This window comes from Carica papaya, chromosome 9 (genome assembly GCF_054855325.1).
Source record: "Carica papaya isolate Zhongbai chromosome 9, ASM5485532v1, whole genome shotgun sequence".
Classification (NCBI taxonomy): Eukaryota; Viridiplantae; Streptophyta; class Magnoliopsida; order Brassicales; family Caricaceae; genus Carica; species Carica papaya.
Window position 1 is genome coordinate 34,610,162 of NC_142317.1, and position 20,633 is coordinate 34,630,794.

Consider the following 20,633-nt stretch of genomic DNA (forward strand, 5'->3'; position numbering starts at 1 on the left):
CGAGAGAGAGAGAGAGAGAGAGAGAGAGAGAGAGACGAGGCGATGATAACAATGTGGTGAGCAAGCGTTTTTTACGTTGAGGGCAGAGGGTTGTTGATTTGAGAAAAAAAAAAAAAAAAAAAACCAAAAGAAAAGAAAACCAGGAAATGAATTGGTATCACAGTGGGGAGATCAGTTAAGCAAGCTCGACGGAGGAAGCTCACCTGCCGACCAACTCACCACCGACTCTTTCTGTACTTCTAAATTTTACTCTCGAATACAATTTTTTTTTTTTAAATAATAAAATTAAAATTACAATTTATTTATTTATTTTTTAAATTATTTACGTAGTGTGTCCTTAAAATTCTTAAATTCTCTATCTTTAAATATAATTATCCCTTTTGTTGGGTTATGTTTCTTAAGAAAATGAAAATTCTGGACTCTTTACCTAAAAAAGTAGAAATTTGTGGACTGTTTTCAAAAAATATAATAATGAATTGTTTCGTGGTCTTGGTAGTGTGTCAAATCCAGGCCGCTGCTGCGTGGGAGCCAACACGAGGCGAAGCTCTTGACAGAAAATGGCGAAAGGCCCTCCAAAGCCTAAAAATTCACGGTCTTCTCCATCTTCCTCCGCCTCTGCTCACGAACCCAACACGTAATACTTCCTTTCTCCTCTTTGTTTTACTACACTCCGCAGACGGAAAGAGATGCTTGTACCCATGTTCATGATATTCATGTTTATGCATTTCCTTTTTTTCTTTTGGTGTTCCTCTAAATCATCATCTTCTTCTTTTTTTTTTTTTTTTTGGCTCTATCTTGTTTTCATCTGTTTGGTTACTGGGAAAACCCAGAAAACAGAAGATTATCTTTTGTTTGTTTGGTTCTGAAATACGCTTAGCTGAAAACCCATCTTTAAAAATGAGATCAACAAGGGGAAGTCAAGGAGAAAAGCTTTTCCAAATTTTGAGGCTGCTTTTAGGCTTTAGTAAAATCAAGGGGGTAACTTTTCTTTATTGGGCTTGTCAAGGAGAGGGGATGTATGATAATTAGTTAGAAGACGCATGATTAGGGTATCTTGTTTTGGTTTGGGTCGGCCTTAAAATGACAGGATTTCTTTTTTGGTGATAAAAAATGGTTAAGTCATTGCTGCTATCCAACCAAAACTAGTTGGAGGGCTAGGTAAGGTTAACGGTTTTGGATTTCTTGGTATTCTTAGTATGAAGAACAATATAAAAAAAATTATAGTTTATTTTCTTTTCCCTCTCGATGTTTGGGATGATTTTCTTTTGAGGAAAAGGGTTTTGCTTAGTAATCATAAGGTATTACTTTGAAATCTGTAGGAAATTGGTGCTCAAAATAAAGTCAAATGAAAACCTTAGGAGGTCTGTACGACAGGGTGGAGTTACAGGCCAGAGAAAGAAAGAGTATAGACCCAAGTCCGCAATGATCTCCAAAGCAAAGCAGAAAAAGATACACAAGAAATTTGACAAGAAGAAGCCCAAGAAACCGCCAACTGCTTTCTTCTACTTCCTGTATGTGTTTTCTATATGCGTAATCTTGATCTTTTATTGCTTAGTTGTATTGGAGTGCATTACTGTTGGTGTACATATTTGAACTATACTGTGCATGTTTTCGACGTCTATGCATTGACTTAGGAGCTGGATGTTAATTGCTCTTCTTGAACTTTTTTCCTTGGTTTTTCTTTTTGAAAGAAAAGTGTAGAAAATATATTAATATGAGACATCAAGGGGGCACTGCCCATGTACAAAAGATTTACAAGTCAATAAGAATATTTACACTTGACCCTAAATCTTCAAATGGTTAATATTATGTTCCAATACAGTGGAACCAAAAAAGTGTAGCCATTTGCTCACAATGTTGCCAAATATTTGTTCCTTTCCTTCAAAAGCTCTATTGTTTTTCTCTTTCCAGATAACCCAGAAAATAGTGAGTGGAATGAGTCTCAATTTCTTATTTCTCCTGAACACCAGATCTCAATTTTTTTTTTCCTTGGTTTTTGAAAGAATTAATCCTTTTCTCCTTCGAGGGGAGTCAGAAGTTATTGTTCTCCAAAATGGGCTAACTATTGATCTTTTGGTTCTTCTATGGGCTTTCCTATTGAAGGGTGCTTGTGGTGTTTGTGCTCAACAATGAGATAATTGAGGTTGCTAAGAGTTTCAAATGATATTTAAGTTAACATTTGTGTTAAGTGCTATTTGTTTAAAATCTCTGCAAGACTGGCACAATTGCTGCTTGTAGTCCTCACTTATGAAGGAAACATCTCACATATGCTTCTGAATTGACTTTTTGGTCTCTTTGCTTCCTAGTTGTTTGGTTTGAGTTATTGATTGGACGGAGTGGGTTTGCATAAGAGAAGGGTAGAGAACTGGCAGATTGGATAGGAGTGTGAGAGTGATGATAGATATATAAATTTGGGTAAGTTTTGAATCCCTGGAGTTTGGATTTAATAACTACTAGGTTCATTTATTGAAAAAAAAAAATTAGAACTCAGTCTTTGTGCTTTGAACAAACATTACAACTCAGTGCAATAAACTAACACATGTTAAGATCACGTTAAAACACAAATCCGATTTTTTCCTCAAGATGACACATGATATAATACTCCTCTGAAAGAACATATGAAATCTTGAAAAAATAGAAGAATTTTGACCAAAATGAGTTGAGAAGCTTGAAAGGAACTTGGGGAAGCTTGATTTAAATCTACTATGTAAAATTTTGATTTGAGAAATTTGAAAAAAAAAAATCTTGATATGCGTTTGTAAATTTTGATTGTTTCGATGGTTTGCAAATATGGGTTATTTCTCACATCTCTAGATCTGGTCACAGGGCCTTCTAACTTGAAGTCCTGAAGCAATAATGCTGCTTGCTTCCCAGTTTTCTGGCCTTGTCGGCCTAGGTTGAGGCTCGTCGAAGAGAACTTCTGATCTTTTGGAGAAAAACTCTTTAGATTAATACCTGATGCTTTTATTCATTATAATTTTCGTACTTATAAAGAAGCTAATTGAATTAGATCCCTATTATAATTTTAGGAGTCATAGTCTTTTTTTTTTTTTCTGGTTCCCTAATCTAATCTAAATCTGATTACTTAATAGAAATTATTAAAGAATTCTAACTCTTATTAATTTCCTAAAGAAGCCAACTTCTTGCCCAACTGCAGACTTAGACTTCTTCTTTTTGCTGCTTCATAGGTCCCATGCCCTCCTCTTTTCATACTGAAGTTAGAGTATCAGAGAAACTAACATAATACTCCGTGTATTTTATCCTAATAAGAATAGCCCTTTTAAGGCATAGAAAATGCAAGATGATTGCTTCCTTAAGGAAGTAGCTTTCACCATTAAGTATCGTATGGGATCACAACAGAACTGTAATAAACTGACTTGTCTATAACTGCTAACTAGCTTAAGATACTTGGTAAATAAAAAAGGTATAAAACTTAGTAGTTAATATGCCTGGCAAACAATAAAAACTAAAATGCTTAGTAAATTGACTAAATTAATCTTCCTATGGTTTTCATATGAAAACTCTTGTAGACTTGAACTTCTAAATATGATTTAAGCTCCTGGTGAGCCATAACAGTTTTTCTTGGGTCTTTTTACGAGCAATAGTTTTCTTTATCTGCTCTTCGGCCCTTGTGTATAAAGGAGATAAGAGCTCTCTGGTGATGGAATGTTTTTGCTAGGCTATTAATGATGTGTTTGGAAAGATTTCTTCTTCTTGGATGCTTTGGGATAAACTATCTTATAAGGGTTATGGGCACTTTAAGGGTATTTCTTTATCTGTGTTATATAGTAATTGGCTACTTATTTTTGCATAAGTATTGTTGGTTCTTCACATTTTTCTTTCTTTTCTTTTTCTTTTGGATGGATATCTAATTTATCTTATTTTTGTATTATGGTCTCTCTTACTAATATCTCATCTTCTTCTATAAAGGAGCCTTGAATAGTCTCATTATTCTAACTGATGTTTCTGATTGAAGGGAGGACTTTCGTAAAGAATTTCAAGAGCAGAATCCAGATATCAAGTCAATGCGTGATGTATGTATTGGATGGTCTTATTTATTTTAGAACAGACTTCGCTGAGCGTAGTCATGTTACACTTTTGTATTTAACACACACAAATAAAACTGACTTTGACCCTTTTTTTTTTTTTTTGTAGATTGGCAAGGCATGTGGGGAGAAATGGAAAACAATGACCTATGAGGTACAATTTTTATTACTTCCCAGTTTAGTTCTTTTAATGATTTTCATTATAAATTTGGTAGAATTTAGTGGCAACTTTTCGCTTCTGTCCTTTTTTTTTTTAATATTGTTTTTTCTTGTATACGATATCCAATTTTTTCATGTCCTACTGTAAACTAATGGAACAGCTAGTCAAATAGAAAAGTAATTTAATTTCTTATGTTACTATAATTGTATAATCTTTAAGATTTTATTTATGTTTTTCTTTTATTACAGTTTCTAGTAAAAATTGGATTAGGATTAAATTAGAGTCTATAGAGAGACTGTAATTTCTTTTAAGAGAATATGATCATATCACTGAGAGAATGACAGCAACTATGTTTTGTGACTGTGAAATAATCAAACCTTAAAAGGAGAGAAATATGAGAACTTTTGAGGTATTGTATTGTTCTTTGGTAGAACTAAGGATACTTGGTTCAAAACCCTTGGTTTTTTTTTTATAAAGGGTCATCCTCTTTATTCTAATGAGGGTTTATGGGAGTTAATTGATATTTTGACATAAATGTAAATATCTTTGTATATGGTTGCACCTTAGTGCTTCTTTATGCTATTATATATTTTTTCTTCGAAAAAATATTTCAATTTTTTTTTTCTTTCAAAAAAATTCCAGTGTGCTTCTCCATCAGTATTCACATTCTTGCCATCATTACCTTCTCAGATTGAAGGTTATACACCGTATAAATCTTGGGCAGTACTTTTACCTCCCATTAGAATTCCAATTTGAGTATTTTCTTTCAATTTCTGTCTTGATGTCAGCAACATGAACAAAGTAGAGGTCTAAAAACTTCCAAGTGCTCCACAATTGGTTTTGTGTTTTACCAAGTCTCATAAGGTGTTTTATCTTCCAAGGCTTTTGTTGGTAGCCTATTAATAGACATACACAGCCATGTTAAATGCTTTTCTCCAAAAGATTTTTTGAACAAGAGACACCTTGCTATTTCTATTATGGTTCTGTTTTTCCTTTCACTTATCCTATCTGGTATATTCTATCATCTTTACACAACTTGTTGATTTTCTTATTTGTGTATTATTTCCCATGATCTGATATCGAGGTTTGTATCCTCTTCCCACTTTGATTTTCCAGCCGGCTCTGAAACTCTTGAATATATAAAACATGACTTATTTTTTATTCAGCAAATACACGCAACAATATCTTGTAAAGTTGTGTATGAAGATAAAAAATGTATTTAATTTCCACTTAAAGGACCAATTCTATGGGGCCACCCAGGTCAGTTTGGACAAGCTGCTAATTCTCTGTGGCTCTTACACTTGGTTCTGTTGAAAACCAAGCTTGCCTTGTTTCCAAGCTCACATACTTCTCACACACTAGTGTTTTCCACGATTGCAGACATGTTGAGCCACACACCTTACAACACAAGTGTTTTCCTTGATTGCATGCATGTTTTCTACAAATCTTGTCTTTGGAGGAACAAGATATGTCAAGACTTTCAAACAGATTTTGATCAGGGAACATGTGATGGCTATACCTACTATCAATCAACCAGGATCAGTATTGGTGCTGGTTGAGTAGCAGGTGGCCGCAAAAAGAGGATCTGTGCCTGCTATTCTTGATCTTCAGTCACTTGTGCCTTTTGTTCTGCTTACATCTTTGCCTTGCAAACTTTTTCCACATGTCCAAAGCCTTTCCAAGACCTGCACTGAATTTCAGGCCTAAACCAACTACATTTTTTTTTTGAAGTGATTGGTTTTTCTGCATTTTGGACATGTTGGGAACTTTTTCTTTTCTATTCTCTTTCCTTTTGATTATTTCTCTTTTGTTTCTCTTTCTTTCCTCTTGCTCTGCTTCTAGTAGTATTGCCTTGAGTCTTGCCTTTGTTTTTCACCAAAAAAGCTCCTTTCGCAAGCTTATTTATCCTCAAAGACCTCTATTGCTTGGTTGCTTGCACAATATTTACTAGTTCTGTCAAAGTTATTCTGGAAAAATCTTTTGACACTTCAAAAGAGGAGATTTTGATTTTAAGCCTCTGGGAGATTTACTAGCACCTTATCCATTACTGTTTTATCTGTTAGCTCTTCCCGAGCATTATCTCTTGGTTTTCACCTTTTTCACCCTGTCCATGAACTTATTGATACCTATCACTTATCTTAAGGACTTGAAACTCTCTTTAAGTTGACTATTTGTATTTGTTTGGTCTTTTAACCAGTTCCACACGACGTGATCCTCACAAAGATTGTATCGGATATAGGCTAGTGAAGAAAGGAAATGGTCTTGTACTTTTTTGCCATTTTCTCTGCATGGTGCTTTATTTGTGTTATGGGAAGATGATACTCTCCAACTTCTAGAATTTCTTGTAGGTCTATCCCTTTTAAAAGAGCTTTCATTCTTACAGCCCGTAGCTAATTATTTTTTCCATTGAAAACAAGGGGAGAAACACTTCTATATTGCCTGAGGCCATGTTTAGCATGTTATGATTCTGGTAAGTTGGTTTTGCAGCAGAAAACCTTCCTCTTTCTTGGTCACTTAAAAGAGTTTATGAGCACTAATACCACTTGGTGGTATAAACGGAAAACAAAGAAGAGGAGAAGGAAAAGTTGGTGCAAAAACTAACTTTTTGCTTCATTATAAAATCTTTTTTTAAAATAAAACTTCATTATAAAACCTTAAGTAGACAACACAATTTGCATTCCATGAGAGCTTCTATCAATCTAAAATAGTAAAGATACTCCGGTTACTTTCTTAAATAACCTTAAAAGCACTTCAAATGTACTCCAAATGGGGCTGAGAATTGTCCTATTTGGAGGCTTAATTCTAAGGGGTTTTTCCCTGGTAAGACTTCTTAACTGCATCTGCCTAAGAGGAGCTGCCATCAAGGCTGATCTGGAAGGTAAAAGCGCCGCCTAAAATGGGTTTTTTTTTGCTTGGGACACTGCTAGAGACTGTGTCTTAACATTGGATAAGTGGATTAGGAGGGGAAGAATATTGGTGAACAGCTGCTACCTGCACAAGAGTGATGCAGATTCGTGCATTCATATTCTGTTGTGGTATCCATTTGCTTACCATTTTTGTACCTTTAACTTACAGTCTGTTGGGTATCAACTGGATTATGGCTGGTTCATTGAGGAATGAGATTAGGGGGTGGAAAGGGAGCCCATAGCGATAAAATTTCTTCAAGTCTTTCCTTTGGGTTCGTCCTAAGTTATGTGAAATTAAAGTAGGAGAGTTTTTGAAGGTATTGAGTCTAATTTTGATAAATTCAAAGACACAGTTTCAACTCCTAGGTCTTTTCTATTAAGAGTCATCCTCTTTATTCTTGTGAGGTTCTTGAGGATCTTATGGATATTTTATTTGACATGTAAAAATTGTATACCGGTCGTGCTCCCTTGATGCTTGTGAATAAATGATATTCTTTCTTCTAAAAAAGGAACCTTAAACATTCCAAAAGAAGCTTTTTTTTACAAAAAAAAAAAGCTTTTTCTAATAAAAAATATTATCATAATTTCTTTCAAGAGAACAAAACAATTCAGAGAATTTCCAGCAGCTATATTTTGGGAATGTATGATGTAATCAAAGCTTCAGCCTGACTACTAAGAAATTATATTCTGAGGCAGATTATCTAGGTTTAACCATATCATTGGGAGGCTAAGCACTAGGGACATTCTCGTTGGGTAAATGAAAATAAATAAAACAGAAAAAAGGAGGAAAACACACCATTCATTTTGTTAAAACTTTGCTTTTTCTCAAATTTATACACAGTAATAGAGAAAATTTCTTAATACATAGAGTGAGAAATATTTTTTTTGGAGTTCATAACCTACTTATTGATTCTTTTTCCCATTTGCTTTTGCCTTGTGGTAGGAGAAAGTTCAGTATTATGATATAGCTACTGAGAAAAGGGCAGAGTTTGACAAGGCCATGGCAGAATATATCAAGCGACAGGTGAATTTTACTATGACTTTTCTGGTTCTAATTTTCTTTCTACAAGTGATTTTTATTCGATAATGTTCATATCAGTCTTGATGATGTACAAGAAAAACACAATTTTAATATTTAAAAAACTTCCATCCTCACCTTGAATTCTTTGGGGGTGCGTTAAGCTCAACAATAGAACTTGTTATTTAACGTAGTAAGACTAATTGCAAACCAAGATTAGGAACTAAGAATTGAAACCACATGAGGCTTTAGCTCTTTCTTTTGTATATATAAGCTCTTTGATGTTAGAATCTTACAATTTATTATTCAAATATTATGGTTCGGTTAATTCAATAATAAAATGATTTGAATTTTATGGGTGAACCAGAAATTTATCATGAATTTAGTGAATTGAAAAATTCGTAGTAGGTGGCATGGTGTTCAATTCATTTTTTGCGATTCACTTTAATAGTGTTTTAACTAAATATTATCGAAATTTTGAGATCATTTATTTTTATTTGAATTATAAGATACAGTATTTTGAAATTAAGTATTCCTTAATTGTTTATAATATTAGTATAAAGTTCTGAAAATATTTTAATTTTTTATAATCATTCTTTAAAAATTACGTATTAATGCTAGTAAAATTTTATTGATGAATTGTGTTATAAGTCTTATGGTTTGGTTTGGTTTGTGATATTTGATTAAATGAGTTTTTATTTTATACTTCAAACATTAATTCGAGAATTATGCCTATGCCTAAGGTAACTTTTAGTTTTCATGCTAGTTTGTGTCATAGTTGCAATATTTTGTATGAAATGTATATGATCTTCGACAAACATTTTATTACAGGAAAGTGGTGAAGATCAGGAAAGTGAAGAGGACTCGGAGTTTGATGAATAGTTATTAGGTTTTGTTGTATTAGGGATGGTAGTTTTAGGACTAGCAGGTAATTGGTTGATAAGCTGTATATCATTATGATACCCAGTTAGTTTTCCTTTCCGTTGAAACTATTCATGTCTATATCTGTTTGTGTAAATGACTGCTTGACAACTGCAGTAAGATAACTACAATCAGATTTGATTCTTTAACATATGATTAATCTGAAGCTGAAGATAAAAACTTCCATGAATTTGATCCTTACCAGAGTTGATTTTCCATATTTAATCTTCGGAAAGTTACTATTTTAGTCTTTGTGGTGCTATGGTTATAATTCTTCTCTCCCAAGTGGTCTCATCACTCTCTATTATTCCTACCTGTAAAGAATGTATCTATTTGGACTTATGTTTGCCTTAATCAGTGTGATTGGATGAGTGTTATGTAACTAAGGAAGACTTATGAACCCTCTGTTGGAATGTGGAATGGATTTCCAAAAGGAATCTAAGATGTTGTAATCTCAATAGAAAAATAAACAGAGTCCCAGATTTAGGAGGATTAGGGTTTTCTATATCAAAACTCAGAGAGGATTCGGATTTATTCATATCCACTTCGAACTCATTCCATTGTAATCCCTAGTTGTACATGATGCACTATCACTGCTTCCACTTTTTTGGGTGTATGCAAGCAAAGTGGTATGCTCAAGTCACAAAAATAAGTGGCTTTACTGCTAAAGGCTCATTTACAATATATTTTTGCATTTATAAATCAAAATATCTATTTGGGTAACCCGCAATTGGTACCCTTGCAAAATTCTAAGGAATAACCATAAGATTGAAACATATGTAGGATGAATCATGTTGGGAGGACTTAATATGTTTTTTAGAATCCAAAATGAAATATTGCATGACATACATGCCATGCTTCATACATCACGCCGACCCTCACCTTTGCAAACATTTCAGTCCCAACTTGATAAGTAGAAGAACATCTCAATGACCACTTAAAATCCCTTAAAGAGCCAACCGTTAGTTCGAGAGGAAGAACATGTCAAACTAAGTAACTGTTGAGACGTTCCCGAAACAATGGAAGGCATTAGAAGAGAAGTAATGCCAAAGGACTATATCTTATTAGAGCAATACCTAGAGGAGCTCAAGACCATTGTGATGGAGAAAGCACAAGTCTTGAAGGGACTAGCAAAGTAAGAGAAACTACTTATGAGAATATCCAAGAAAGACTATTGAAGGAAAGAGTACGCCTACTTTAGAGCAAGAGCTTCCCAAGAAGATGAAAAAGAAGGGCGTAGAGCAGCAAGTTCGGTGAATCAATGGATGAATTACCTCCTATGAATTACCACCTAAATCTTTTATGCCAACTCTCACTAAACTCGATGGAAAGGGTGAGCCAAAATTACATTTGAGACGTCTTTGTGATTAGTGTTGTTGGACTCACCGAAGCACACATAGTTTAAAGACAAATTATCAGGAACCTACTGTCCCACAAGGACTATTTTCTTTTTTCTTTGGCATTTTCCCTAGTTCCTACAGCTACATGCCATACTAATGAGTTTCGATTCAGTCTTGGGAAACTTGCTTCATCGTTGGAAAACGAACTCTTTTCTTCCTCCATTCTCTTCTTTATCTTCTTTGTTCTTCTTAGGATTTCATAAACTCTTACATAAACCCTAACAATTAACTCATATATATGGTGACTTTTTCTATACCTATAAAAAGACCTAACACATAAGTTTTATGAAATAATAATATAACTTCTCTTGTGTTTATAATTAAATAATAATTATTTATTTTCTGGGCTAAGTATTACATATTAGGTTGGGGTTTGAAAGAGAAATTGCTATCCAAATTTAGTAAATTATGACTATAAGAATTATAATGACTAGTTTGTAATGATTCAAATGGTGCTATGAATTTGACATTTTTACAATGAGTTATGACTAGATAAACTACACAGTTTATTCAGAAGGGTGCATCTTGTAATCTTCTATTTAAGTTTCCCACATTTTTAATGATGTTTAGAGAATTATATTAGATTAAGATAGAGTTGGTAATTAACGATTAGTTCCAGAATCTTTTTTTTTTCCTTTTAATCTTCTATAGATAAGCTATGTAATGTAAGGAAATAATAAGAAGGAAAAGTTCAGAAACAGAAAATCTTGAATTCGGTTTGCTCTTCATGTATATGTGGTAGTGCCCATCAAATTTCCACCATAGATTACATTGAAAATTCATGTTTGTTCTATGATTTGAAAGTTTTCTCATCTAAGCTTGTGTATGTATCAGCTGACATGCTTAATGTATCTGCAATGCTTCTAACTTGTGCAATCATAGCTACGAGATCGTTGAGCTTGTTAACTGCAGACCCAACACCCTGTAAAATTAACAAAATCATGTCAGCAACTCAACTCACAAATCTAATGCATTATAAACGTTATCTTTTACATACCACACCGGCTGCTCCCGCGCTGATAGCCATTGGTGCAGTAACTGCACTTAGTCCCGATGAACACAAGACCGGGATCTTGACAGCCCTTGAAATAGAATATGCTGCTGCAAGTGTTGGTGTTGCCTGCAATATTATTATTAGTAAAGAAAATAAAAGTCAATTAGTTACTGCAGATGTCATTATGATGGTTACCTTCTCTATCAGACCCATTACACCAGATTTTGAAGGAGAGGAGCATTTTCCTCCTTCTGTTTGGATAACATCGACACCTTCAAGTTCTAGTATCTCTGCAAGCTTCGCCTGTTTTATACACACAATACATGTATGTAAACATGAAATTTCAGTGTTTAAGCATAAGTTCCTGATTCATTGGTTGATAAGAAGAAGCACCAAATAAAGCAAAGATACCAAGAAAAAATTACCTGATCTGGGAGGCTTAGTGTGTGTGGCACTGTTACTGATAAGGTTATTGATGGAAGAATCCTCCTGCTCTCCTTTGCCAACTTCAGTATCTGCACAATTCATATAATCCACTGTAACCTCAAATCCCACCGAACTTAAATCTATTTACCCAACAAAAGAAGAAACAAAAGCAATCAAATAAAACTGTATTTTTGTTCCAATCCCAAGTTTTGAATGGGGTTATGGGTTGATTTAGGCTGCTTGTTTCACGAATCTCTTTCCTTTTTTACCAGTGTTGACTTGGGTGTATACCTGCTCGGGGGTGAAAACCATGTCATCATCATAAAAAGAATCATAATTTCCAATCTCCACCTGCATATTTTGACATAAAAGTAATGTTTAGTGGGATGCAAAGCACCAGAGATACCAAGAAGAAATAAAAATGATATATATTGCCATATTTTGTTTCTTAAAACTATCAATGAACTGTTCTTGTTTTTTGAAATTTACTTGGAAAATTTACATTCGTTAGACCAGAAATCAAATGAATTGAAAGAGGAAATTTGTGAATCAAGACTAAACCATGAGAGCTCCTGCTTCAACAGCAGCAGGAAATAGCGTTGGATCCACAGAGGAGACACAAACCTGCAACATAGGTAGAAAAGGGTAAAAGCTAAATCTACAGTAAAATATTTACTGTAAACTAAAATGGGTTTGTGAAGATGAAGAAGATACCGGCAAGGAAGTCAAAGAAGTGGCAAGCTTTACCAACTCTGGATCACAAGCTATATCCACATGAGTTGCACCCCCCTGCATATTTTGACCAAGAAAAACTAAATGTTGAATGATGAACAGATAATACTAAAATTAGTAAACAAGAACCAATTTTGAAGTGATCAAACCTTGTCTGCAGCTGTAACAACTGAAGCAACACTGTCTTTATTAAAATTTTGCAAGCCTGAGATTATCTGCATGAACAAATGATAATAAGCAAATAGGTGATTCGAAACCCAATAGAACATAGACTGTACTGTAAATCAACAAAAACCCAGATAAATATATATACCCAGAAAGGAAAAGAGAAAGTAAAGAGAAGAGGAGGACATGTATGTATGTTTGTATGTAAGAATACACAAGTGTGTACTACCTTGAGAGCTTTTCTTTCATGGAAGTCCTTCAAGACTGCTTGTTTAGTGGTGGAGAGAAGAGCTGCAATGGTAGTGGTAGGAGTAGAATGTTTTGATGTGGGAGTTGAAGAAAGGAATTTGGTAAAAGGGTTAGGGTTTGGTTTGAGGAGAATTTGAGAAGATGAAGAAATGGGCATGTAGATTGAGGAATTCATTCTCCCTGTCTCTGTTTTTCTGGCTGTGTCTGGAGTTGGGAGTTGGAATGGAGTGGATTGGATTGGAGGGAAGAGATAAGATATATTGGGAGCTTTTAAATTCTACCTTCAAAACATTTATTCTAGAGGAAAAAGATATTTTCAGTCTTACCATGCAGCTCATGCTTTGTAGCATACATAGAAAACCTTAAAAATTAGGAATGTCTAAGAGAGTGTTCAAAGTGGGTTTTATCAAATTTGAATTGGGCTTGTTCTTATTTTCAAAAAAGAAAACTTATTGAATCTCTCCTAAATTTTAGAAAAGTTCAATTTTTTTCATTTAAATTGTCACCAAATTTGCTATTTAAATCTAGTTTCTCCACAGACAGTTGAACCTTTTAAATTACAACCACAAATTACAACCCATACAAGACGGATAACCAAACAATTCTGGTTTCATCAATTTCTCAAAAAAAAAAAAACCCATCTGAACTCCTTTCTATCCAAAGAAGAGAACCAATTTTCCCTTTTGAACTTCTTTTCCTTGTTTACTGTTTTCGTTACAAAATTTGAGAGTGATCCAACTCGAGTTTGAGACGAAGAATGGAAGCTAATAGTGTGCAAAGCCAGACATGTTATATATTGAATATCACCGCCCATAATGGCATATGGGCAAGTGACAACCCTTTTGACGAATCAACTCCTCATTTCATCTTTCAATTGATGGTTATCCTTCTAATCACTCGTCTTCTTTATTTCATCTTTCGACATTTACGTCCTCCTCGAATGATTTTGGATCTCTTTGTAAGATAACTTCTGCACTATCTATCATTACGTTATATTTTCATACATATTTTCACGTTTTCTTTCTTATCTCGATTTATACGATAATTAAATTGATAAAATAATATGTTATTTTTATTTAAAAAGTTAAAATTTTAAACTTATATATGGTAATATTTCATATTTCTATTTTATATTGTTGAATTATGTAATTAACATAAACAAAATATGATCTTGATAGTAATTTATATACTTATGGAGTAACTCTTATTAGCAACGTATGGTTCAAGGTTAAAACTTTATTTGATATAAGAAGCAATATTTCCTCATAAGTCACATAAATCCTTTATGTGGAGGAGGGTGTTAAGGGATGTTATCCTGTATCTACCATATATGAGAATCTATAGTGGTTTACATGAATAAAGAACGTATCTTTCTTTCTGTACCTACATATTTAAGAGTAGATACTATGAGTTAAGGTAATGATGATGTTGTATGTTTCGTTGTATAGGCTGGTATTTTGATTGGTCCGTCAGTATTTGGCAAGACAGGTTACTTCATCCAGTTCTTTCCCACAAGATCCATCAGCACTCTGGAAACTCTCGCCTACTTCGCTCTTACTTTGCATGCCTTCTTTATAGGTCTAGAAATGGACGTGAAACCTATCGCACGAGCAGGAAGGAAGATCATAATCTTCTCCATGGCTGCCTTCTTCCTTTCCATGACCTTAGCCATTGCCTTATTCTTCATAAACCGTGCATTACTAAGCCTCAACAACGATGAAGCACCAATCGGTGGCTGCGTCTACTGGGCTGTTTCTCTCACCATCACCGGCTTCCCTGTCGTCGCTGAAATCTTAGCCGACCTCAGACTTCTCCAAACTGAGATTGGCAAGTTATCATTACCCATAGCTCTTTTCACCGATCTTTCTTGCTGGGTTGTAGTGGGTATAATTCTTCCCGTCTGTTTTAACCCTAGTAACTCACCTTTCGCCATTGCCACCACCTTAGCCTTTGTCTTAACCAGTATATACGTAGTACGTCCAATTCTTGAGTTAATCCTTGAGTTAACCTCTCATACGACCAACACTTATGGAGAATACTACTTGAGTTTCTTCTTAGTTGGGGCAGTGATCTGTTCGTTTGTGACTGGAGCGAGTGGGGCGCACCAGATCATTGGGGCGTTTGTTTGTGGGGTGGCATTGCCGATCAATGATGAGCTTAGGTTTGAGTTGATAGAGAGGTTTGAGGACTTTGTGTCAGGAGTGATGATGCCTGTGTTTTTTGCTATATGTGGGGTGAGGATTGATATATTTCAAGTGGGTAATTGGGGATTGGCTTTTTTTGTGGTGATTATGGCTTGTGGGATTAAGCTTGCGGGTTATGTGTTGGTTTCTTTGATTTATGGTATGCCTACTCGTGAAGGTTTAGCTCTTGGGATACTAATGAATAGTAAGGGGATCTTGGCTGTTGTCATGCTCAACATAGGCTGGGACAAGAAGGTATACTCTCTCTCTCTCTCTCTCTCTCTATATATATATATATATATATCTTCTTTGCTGATACATATGGATGTTTCTATTTTGTTGATGACAAGCTGTTGAGAAGCGAAGAATATGCAGTGATGGTACTCGCAATACTTTTAATGACAATGGTGGTGGCTCCAATCATTTCCTCCATGTACAGACCTTGGAGGTCTCATCACAAGCTTCGCACAATCCAGAAACTCAAACCCAACTCAATCCTCAAAATCTTCGCCTGTGTTTACTCCATCTCCAGCGTCCCCTCCATCATCAACTTCCTCCATCTCTATAACCCCACCAAGCAATCTCCTCTCCGCGTCTTCGCTCTCCACCTCGTCGAACTCACCGGCCGAGCCTCCGCCATGCTCATCGTCCACAGCAGCTCTCGTCGTCGCCCTCTCCGCGCCATCCGCGACACTGCCTCACTCTCCGATGATATCATCAGCGCGTTTCATCAGTTCGAGATCCATAACTCCTCCGTGTCCATCTTTCCTCTCACCTCCGTTTCCCCTTTCTCTGCAATGCACGAAGATATTTGCTCACTTGCAGAGGACAAACGTGCAGCGATCTTGATCCTCCCGTTTCACAAAGACGATTCGGAAGTCAACCCGGTGCTCCATGGAGTCAACAGGAACGTCCTTGACAACGCGCCGTGCACGGTTGGGATCCTCGTTGACCGATGCGCAACGTATAAAAATTACGAAGAAGAAGGCCGAAACGTCGTCGTTTTATTCATCGGGGGGCCAGATGATCGGGAAGCTCTGGCGTATGCGTGGAAAATGGCGGGTCAACCGGGTGTGTTTGTTACCCTCATAAGATTCATCTTAACCAGTGATTACAACGATTCCATTAATGGTGAATCACTCCCGATTACCAGTCCAACCCACGTGGCATACCCTGTTTCAGACACGGTGAAACAGAGAGAAATCGACGATGACTACATCAACGAGTTCAGACTCGGCACCGTTTCGGAGGACCGAGTTAGCTACGAAGAGAAATTGTTGAGAAACGCAGAGGAGACTGTTTCTGCAGTGTTGAAGACGATGGAGATCGGGTATGATCTTTACCTGGTTGGTAGAGGAAAGGGGTGGTTTTCCCCTCTCACAGCCGGGTTACTGGAGTGGAGTGACTGCCAAGAGCTCGGACCAATGGGGGATTTGTTAACTGGGTCGGCTAATGCAAACGGTTCGGTTTTGGTGGTGCAACAGTATGTGAATGGCTACGAAATCAGCAGTAACTTCAACAGGACCGTCGATGATGATAATGGTATGTGCGATAATGGTGAATATAAAGAATCAGTGAAGAGCAATACACGGCAATTTTCGGCTGAAGATGAGAACTCTGTGTTCAACTATAGATTGTACAGCAGGAAGAGATATACTAATGTAGATTATTATGAAGATGCCGAAGAAGAAAGAGAAGAAGATGAAGAATATAACAAGGACCACAGCCGGGTTGGCGACGATGGTGACTGAACATATATATATATATACATATACATCTATATAGTAGATCTGCGTCAGGTCAAACTTAGTATTATATTTATACTTTGTGCTATCAATTTATAAAATATTATGGGAATAGTTGTTACTTACAAACATTTTTATTCAAGAGTAATTTACTATTCGATAGATATACTTTTAGAAAATATTATGAATTTAAAGCATAAATTTGTAATAAAGTTAAAAATTATTTTTTAAAAAATAATTTTAAACTTACTAAAAACAAATTTTGCTTTTAATTTTTGTCAAATAATACTTTATATTTTACGTATTTAGTTGTAAAATACTTTATATATATAACAATATTTATATATTTTTCATTAATATGAAAATTCTTAAAATTAATTACTTAAAAGATAACTCTAGACGTGTCTTGAATTTTGGTGATATTTATTTATGAAATAATTTATTATGAGTTTTTTTTATATTTATTTTAAAAAATATTTGACGTATATTCTAAAAATTTTTTATTTGTGAAAAACTCTAATATTCTCTCTGTAAATAGGTTTGTTAATTTATTGGTGATATATTCTCAAATTACGTACTGAAATACTTCATTATCGGTTTTATCCGTGTATATAAGCACACTGACGAACCGCGTAAAATTATTGTATTTTTTTCTTTGTCTTTTTACTTTGATGTGATTGCGCAGACTTCACGGATTAAATTTACCCAACAATATCTTACAAAAAAATTCTTACACTTTGTACGATTGGATTCATTAGAGATATTAAATTTAACTTTTTAATAATAAATAGGCATAAATAATTCTTAGAATTTTCTTGATTTTATTATTCTTCGTAATAGAATTATATAGCGAATGATTTATCTCTCATCGAAAGCTTTTGTTCCGCACTAACATTTTCGGAATTCTTCAGAGCATTTTTTGAATAAATTACGTAATTTTTCGGATAAGTTTTTTTTGGATAATATTAAGATTGTAATCTATTTCGTTATAAATCGGGAGAAATAATTTAGAACATAAAACATATTAAATTAATTTTGAGCTCTTTTATATGTTACTTACAATATAAATTATATATTTTGAAATAAAATTTCTATACTTGCTTTACATCCATATTGAAAAATATGATGGGGAGGAAAAATATAATACAGTTTGAAATTTGAAGGCGACTGTTGACCAGAAGACAAGAAGAAAAGTCTTTTCCTTGGGAAGCAATTTCAGAAACAGTTGAATATCATGACATGAAACTCAAAGTTTAATAATTTCTTAAGCTAAATTGCTGAAGAAAATAGCACACACACACACGCATATATAGATTTAAAAAGATATAGATTTACAGATTGGTGAAAATATAAAAAAAATCCCAGTTTCCATGAACTCAGAAGCTCTTTCTTCAGATTAGATTGTGGGTCTTTCAATTTTACAGGTTTTTGAGCTAACTTGCTGAAGAAAATAACACAAACGCACGTATGCACAGATACATATGGATTAAAAAGATGTAACTTCACGAGTAGATGCGTCTAAAGTTGGGTGAAATACAGACATCCCAGTTTCTATGAACTCAAAACTCAGAAAAAGCTCGAGTAAATAAATGGTGTCAGATATGACAGCCACAACAGAGGAAGAAGAAACAAAGGGTAGCCACCAAAACGATAGCTTCAAGAACAGAGAGAATCCTGAATAGCAGATCATCAATGAAAGAAAGCTGCAAGTTGAGTCTCTTCGATTTGAAAGCAGATGACCCAATGAACTTCCACCTCCATGATTCTTTCTTCAACAATCTCTTCAACATTAACAACTGTTTCTTTCCGATCATCATCTTCTTCTTCTTCTTCAAAACCCTAAAAGGAAAAAAGGAAAGATTTTCTCTGATGTATTTTGTATCAGTTTCTAGTTTGGTAGTGGGTATGGAGGAGGAGGAGGAGGAAGTGGAGGGGATTGTTATATGGGAAGGTGGGAAGTTGGTTTTTCTAAGAAACACGGTTTTTTTTGGCTTTGCAGAAAGTGAGATTCTTTCTTTTTTTTTTTGTAATAAATTTATTAAAATTTAATTAAATTAAATTAAATATTAAATATTTTTAATTATAATTCTTATATGATTATATATTTTATTATATATATATATGTATGTATGTTATATATGAAGCCGCGTGATTTGATGGAGTCAAGGCTCAAATGGAAGACCCATGGACGTTTCTATGTCAACCTATGAAATTCGTGAACTACAGACCACCTTCCTCTTTTTTTAATATATACATATATATATATATGTATATATGTAAATAATTCCTATATGTAATTAAAATTGAAATATACCACCCTCATAAAATAGCACGTAAAAAAAAAAAAACTCACGTGGTTCCTGTATGATCATAACAATATAATATGTACATTAGGTGTATTTCTATCTAAAATTATTATATATACCCCCAAGAAAAGCTTATAAAATATCAGTTAATTTCCAGAGTAGTAACCCGTAGAGAAAGATAGTGTTTAAGTTATATGCAAAGCTTCAAGGAGAACATATACATACATACATACATACATACATACATACATACATACATATATATACTTAGGTGTATTTCTATCTAAAATTATTATATATACCCCCAAGAAAAGCTTATAGAATATCAGTTAATTTCCAGAGTAGTGCCAGTTGAGAAAGATAGTGTTTAAGTTATATGCAAAGCTTCAAAGAGAATGTATACATACATACATACATATATACATACATATATATACTTAGGTGTATTTCTATCTAAAATTATTATATATACCCCCAAGAAAAGCTTATAAAATATCAGTTAATTTCCAGAGTAGCAACCAGTAGAGAAAGATAGTGTTTAAGTTATATGCAAAGCTTCAAAGAGAATATATACATACATACATACATATATGTACATTAGTTGTATTTCTATCTAAAATTATTATATATACCCCCAAGAAAAGCTTATAAAATATCAGTTAATTTTCAGAGTAGTGCCAGTTGAGAAAGATAGTGTTTAAGTTATATGCAAAGCTTCAGAGAGAATATATACATACATACATACATACATACATACATATATATACTTATATATCTAGATATCTCTAGCTATCAGATTCGGCCAGCCAAAAAAAATTTAGTCGGTTTGATTAATTGAAAGATTTACTTAGATTAGTGTTGAGAATAATCTTTTTGGTACCTTTTCATACTTTGCCACCTTCTTCTTTATATTCTTTTGCACTCCATACTTACACATATCCTTAATATTATATATATATATATAAAGCTTTACAGGGTACATGCGAACAGAAAAAAAAATTAAAATTTAATATCTATCTAAAAATAATTAGATTAATATTAAAGGGTAAGTAAAAAATTTCATTAATATTTATATATTTTATAAAATAGATATACCATTGACATGATATTTGGTATGAACAAGATATGAGTTGAAATCAACTTCAATATCATATTAGATTATAACCCCCAAAACTATATGGTATTAAGAAGAGTTAGCTCACTAGATTTGTAAATTAGTATAAATTTTTATATTTAATCAGTGTTGAATTACGTCAATTAATACAGAGTTAATAGTTAATTCATCAATGTTAAATATTATTAAATTTATCTTAATCAACTACCACTGACTATAAAATTATCAGTCAATCTACAGAAATCGGTTATAGACATTTTGGATTCTT

The 20,633-nt window shown here is 34.0% G+C and overlaps 3 protein-coding genes across 3 annotated transcripts; 2 read left to right on the top strand and 1 right to left on the bottom strand.

The window, feature by feature from the left end:
* The first annotated feature begins 87 nt into the window (after positions 1–87).
* Positions 88–9,241, top strand: LOC110807585 (HMG-box (high mobility group) DNA-binding family protein). The gene is made up of 7 exons (XM_022032754.2): positions 88–233; positions 497–634; positions 1,320–1,511; positions 3,977–4,034; positions 4,156–4,200; positions 8,056–8,136; positions 8,962–9,241. The coding sequence occupies exons 2-7, from the start codon at positions 558–560 to the stop codon at positions 9,010–9,012; spliced, it is 504 nt and encodes a 167-aa protein (XP_021888446.1). The 5' UTR covers positions 88–233; positions 497–557; the 3' UTR covers positions 9,013–9,241.
* Positions 9,242–11,141: 1,900 nt separating this feature from the next.
* LOC148240300 (uncharacterized protein ycf23-like) lies at positions 11,142–13,333 on the bottom strand. Its single transcript, XM_088211529.1, has 9 exons — positions 12,998–13,333; positions 12,753–12,818; positions 12,586–12,660; positions 12,433–12,495; positions 12,163–12,222; positions 11,871–11,960; positions 11,641–11,748; positions 11,449–11,571; positions 11,142–11,373 (listed from the first exon to the last, which is right to left on the bottom strand). The coding sequence occupies exons 1-9, from the start codon at positions 13,190–13,192 to the stop codon at positions 11,242–11,244; spliced, it is 912 nt and encodes a 303-aa protein (XP_088067655.1). The 5' UTR covers positions 13,193–13,333; the 3' UTR covers positions 11,142–11,241.
* A 329-nt stretch (positions 13,334–13,662) lies between these two features.
* Positions 13,663–17,070, top strand: LOC148240301 (cation/H(+) antiporter 15-like). Its single transcript, XM_088211528.1, has 3 exons — positions 13,663–13,975; positions 14,466–15,455; positions 15,551–17,070. The coding sequence occupies exons 1-3, from the start codon at positions 13,775–13,777 to the stop codon at positions 16,949–16,951; spliced, it is 2,592 nt and encodes an 863-aa protein (XP_088067654.1). The 5' UTR covers positions 13,663–13,774; the 3' UTR covers positions 16,952–17,070.
* The last annotated feature ends 3,563 nt before the right edge of the window (positions 17,071–20,633 follow it).